The sequence below is a fragment of the Merops nubicus genome, unplaced genomic scaffold, assembly GCF_000691845.1.
Source record: "Merops nubicus isolate BGI_N331 unplaced genomic scaffold, ASM69184v1 scaffold35298, whole genome shotgun sequence".
Taxonomy (NCBI): Eukaryota; Metazoa; Chordata; class Aves; order Coraciiformes; family Meropidae; genus Merops; species Merops nubicus.
Genome location: NW_008628315.1, coordinates 257 through 4,024, shown reverse-complemented (window position 1 = coordinate 4,024; position 3,768 = coordinate 257). Strand labels below are relative to the sequence as shown.

The following is a 3,768-nucleotide window of genomic DNA, read 5'->3' as shown; positions in this document are numbered from 1 at the left end:
GATGAGCTTTCCCTCCCTCGCGTTTATATGTGTTTACAGGCCTCCTCATTGCCAAGAGGCGGCTGTTCGTGCTTCTGCGTGTCTGTACAGGAATAAAACGAATATTCTTAATCGATTTTAGCGGAAGGATTGTTTTTTGATATAGCCGTTCCTTTCGTTAATGTTTCTTGACATTAGAATAGTGCTGCGTTTTAGGAACCGTCCAGAGCCTGAGCTGTAACTAGGACGCTAAAAGTCGGTGTGGTTTTTTCTCAGAAAATCTCACTATAAATTCCTGAGCTATATTTACACCTCAAAGAGGCCCTGGAAGGGGGTGGGGTGGGGAAGGAGACTATGACGACACACAAACTCGCAGCTTAATTTTATAGTTGCAAACAAAAGCATAGTCCTGAAAGACTATTATGGGTGTTTTCACACTGAAATCTATACCCTACCCGTGTTCAGCCCAAGTTACTTTACTGCTACGTGCAAAATAAAGGTAGCCAGCTCCTTTCAACACTGCCCTGTACCTGCCTGCTTCTATAAACAGGCTCAGATCCTGCTGCTTTAAACAGCTCATGCTGCTGGTGCTGGAAGACTGTCCTGCTATTGGAATCAACATAGTGATGATAATAATGAACAAAACCAAGGGGAGTTATCTAAAAAGGAGGGAGGGGGGTGCAATCTGTTAAGGTTGTTTAAAACTTTTTGTCTGATCTTAAAGTTTTGGTAGATTAATTAACTTTTGAAGTAAATGAAGCCTTTTTTAAAAGCCCCCAGCAGCATCCACATTTACCTGAAGGACTCAGGGAGTTCCAAAGATCATAGGTGTCACTTCTGAATTTTTTTAGTATTACAGTTCTAAATATTTTTGTAAAGCCATATATGAAGTTCTGACAAAAAGGAGTGAAGAAATGTGACAAGTCAGAAGGTTGGGGCTGCAAATGTAAAACGTGTGGCCAAAAAGACAAATCAATTGGGTTGTTCCTGGAAGTGGTGTCGTTTTTATCAGCGCTTTCAGTACGAAATGCTGCCCAGGTGTCGGTGAAAGGGCTTTCACAGCTGCCATGGAACAGCTGTTCACCTTGTTCATTTTCTTTCTGATGTCACAGACACAGATCTTCTGTAAATTCCCTTTTTCACCCACGCCTCACCTTGGTGTTTTTTTTGTGTGTGTGCTGGCTGTTCCCTCCCCAAACGCAGAATTTGAGACGGCAGAAACGCTTCTGAACTCGGAGGTGCACATGCTGCTGGAGCACCGCAAGCAGCAGAACGAGAGCGCAGAGGACGAGCAGGAGCTCTCAGAGGTCTTCATGAAAACCCTGAACTACACGGCGCGCTTCAGCCGCTTCAAGAACCGCGAAACCATCGCCAGCGTCCGCAGGTGGGGGGGGGATCTGGGGTGGGAGGGTGATGCTGCTGTGTGAAGAGGCAGCACAGCGGTGTTTCATGGAATCCTAGTGTTTCCTGATTTGGGTTGTGATTCTGAGCCTTTGTCTTTTGGAAGGGGTGAGAAATGTGGTCGTCGTTCCTCGTGGAGGGTTGTGGTTGGGCTAGGTCAGGCCGTCTGGGCTGCTTTGTTTTCAGTGTTTAAATGACAGCTGGATGCATGAAATGAGAGGGTTTTCTACTTGTAGAGTAATCCTGGGGGAGTGGAGTTCACAGATGTGACTTCTTTCCTCTTTGCAATTATACAAGTCTTTCCTCCTGATAAAACGTTGGCTTCAGTGCCGAAAGCAGCGTGAAGAAAAGATACCTGTGTGGTTTAGTTTAGGCCTGTTTATGTTTCTGTCTTTGTAATTTCACTAAGTTGTTGTCTCTCCCTACAGTTTGCTCCTTCAGAAAAAGCTCCATAAATTTGAATTGGCCTGTTTGGCTAACTTGTGTCCTGAGACAGCTGAGGAAGCAAAAGCCTTGATTCCTAGGTGAGCATTTATGTATCATAAAGAGTCTGATTTGTACTTTACTGTGATCTAAAGCCAGCTATGGGCAGATGCCCTCTCTCCAATCCACCTCTGTTGATGGAAAAACTTTTGGTCTTGGTCTTTGTTCACCTACCCATTGATCTGACAGCGAGGCACTATTTTTAAGTGTCCCTGTTGACCACATTTATTTGTTTTAGTGTAAACAGCTTAAATTTGGATTCTCAGCCCACCCAGCTGTGTTTGTGTGTGTTGGGAGATGAAACATTCCTCTGAGTTACAGTCTCTTCCTTAAATGCTAAGATTTCATGGCAAGACTGGACTGTCTTATGAGCCTGTGGTTACAGGAACTTCATTTAGAGGTGTGTTTAAACCTGCACCTGCCTTGCCTTTTTGGTAAAACGTTTTCAAACTCTTCAGCAGAATGTTCTGGGAAGGATTTCTCAGGAGTTTTCTCATTTAAATGAGAAATTTCTCTTTTAAGAAAAGGCATTGCACAGGAGTTAGAGTGGTGCTTGTATAGTAATGTTATAGATGGTGCCTGGTGGTACCATACAGGTGGGTGATGATGGTGTGGAGACAAACAGGAGAGAATTACAGCTGTATGAAGTGAATCCTGGTGGGGATTATCTCTGAAACCTTTAATGGACCCTCATTGTTCTTATCTTGCAGCCTGGAGGGACGATTTGAAGATGAGGAATTACAGCAGATCCTTGATGACATTCAGACTAAACGCAGCTTCCAGTATTAAGCTTAACCTTCAACCCCTTTATCTGCTCAGAAAAACTTGGGACCTTTGACTGCTTCTCAGCCCTCTGGACCAATCCAGCTCTAGGCTGAGCGGGAGGATTGTGGGTGCAGGGTCCTGTGGTGCCGTGTCACCTGGGGGTGCATTCAGGCTGGAGATCAGTGTAGTCCTTTTGGTTTGTTCCATGCATATGTTGATAAGGACTCCTGTGTTGTGAGAGCCAAAGAACCTGAAAAGCCTTTTCCTAGAGGCTGAAGTGTTTGTTTCTTCCAGATCCCTCTCCCCAATCTGGAAATTTTCCATGGTTCTGTTTTTTAGCACAAATGTAGATGTTAACTTCTTTTTTGGGTGAACTTCTGAAAGAGATGGAGAAACTTGTTCTTGGCTCTTGGAAGGTTTAGTGATGGGTGGCATCAATTGCTGTGGTGTTTTTTTTGTTTGTTTTTTTAATTGATTTGGACAGTGGCTTTTACAGCTTCAGTAATTTTCTGTTCTTATGTAGTGTAAATTAAAATATATTTCCAATTAAGGCTGTGTGTTTTGTAAACTTTAGGTGCATATTAGGATTTTATTAATGACGACCTTTTAGATAAACAGATCCTGTGATTATTAGCCTGTGTTGGAGATCTGGGGACTCCAGGTGTGTAATAACACAAGTACAGTCTTGCAGAGGTGAGACAGAGGTGCTATGAACTATGATAATAGGGAGAGAACATTTGGGCAGCCTCTCCCTCTCTCCGATTTTATTAATGACGACCTTTTAGATAAACAGATCCTGTGATTATTAGCCTGTGTTGGAGATCTGAGGACTCCAGGTGTGTAATTACACAAGTAGTCTTGGAGAGGTGAGACAGAGGTGCTATGAACTGTGATAATAGGGAGAGAACATGTGGGCAGCCTCTCTCCTCTTCTGTTGTCTTCCAAGTGATTGTAGAAAACCCACCCATATATGGCTCCAGAAAATAAAAAAGATGAGGAAACCAAATAATTTCAGTCCTTCTGGGGAGAGATGGACTCCCTAAGTAGCTCACCACAATTCTGAGAAGGAATCAAGCAGTAACACTACGACCCTGTGGAGGGACAGCTCTTGGGGCCTGTGGGAGCAGCACACCCAGTACT

General features: G+C 43.8%; 1 protein-coding gene across 1 annotated transcript; it reads left to right on the top strand.

Moving 5' to 3' along the window:
- The first annotated feature begins 1,163 nt into the window (after positions 1 to 1,163).
- POLR2D (polymerase (RNA) II (DNA directed) polypeptide D) lies at positions 1,164 to 2,982 on the top strand. The gene is made up of 3 exons (XM_008946617.1): positions 1,164 to 1,363; positions 1,809 to 1,904; positions 2,574 to 2,982. Exons 1-3 carry the CDS (start codon positions 1,224 to 1,226, stop codon positions 2,650 to 2,652), a joined length of 315 nt encoding a protein of 104 aa, XP_008944865.1. The 5' UTR covers positions 1,164 to 1,223; the 3' UTR covers positions 2,653 to 2,982.
- Positions 2,983 to 3,768: the final 786 nt, after the last annotated feature.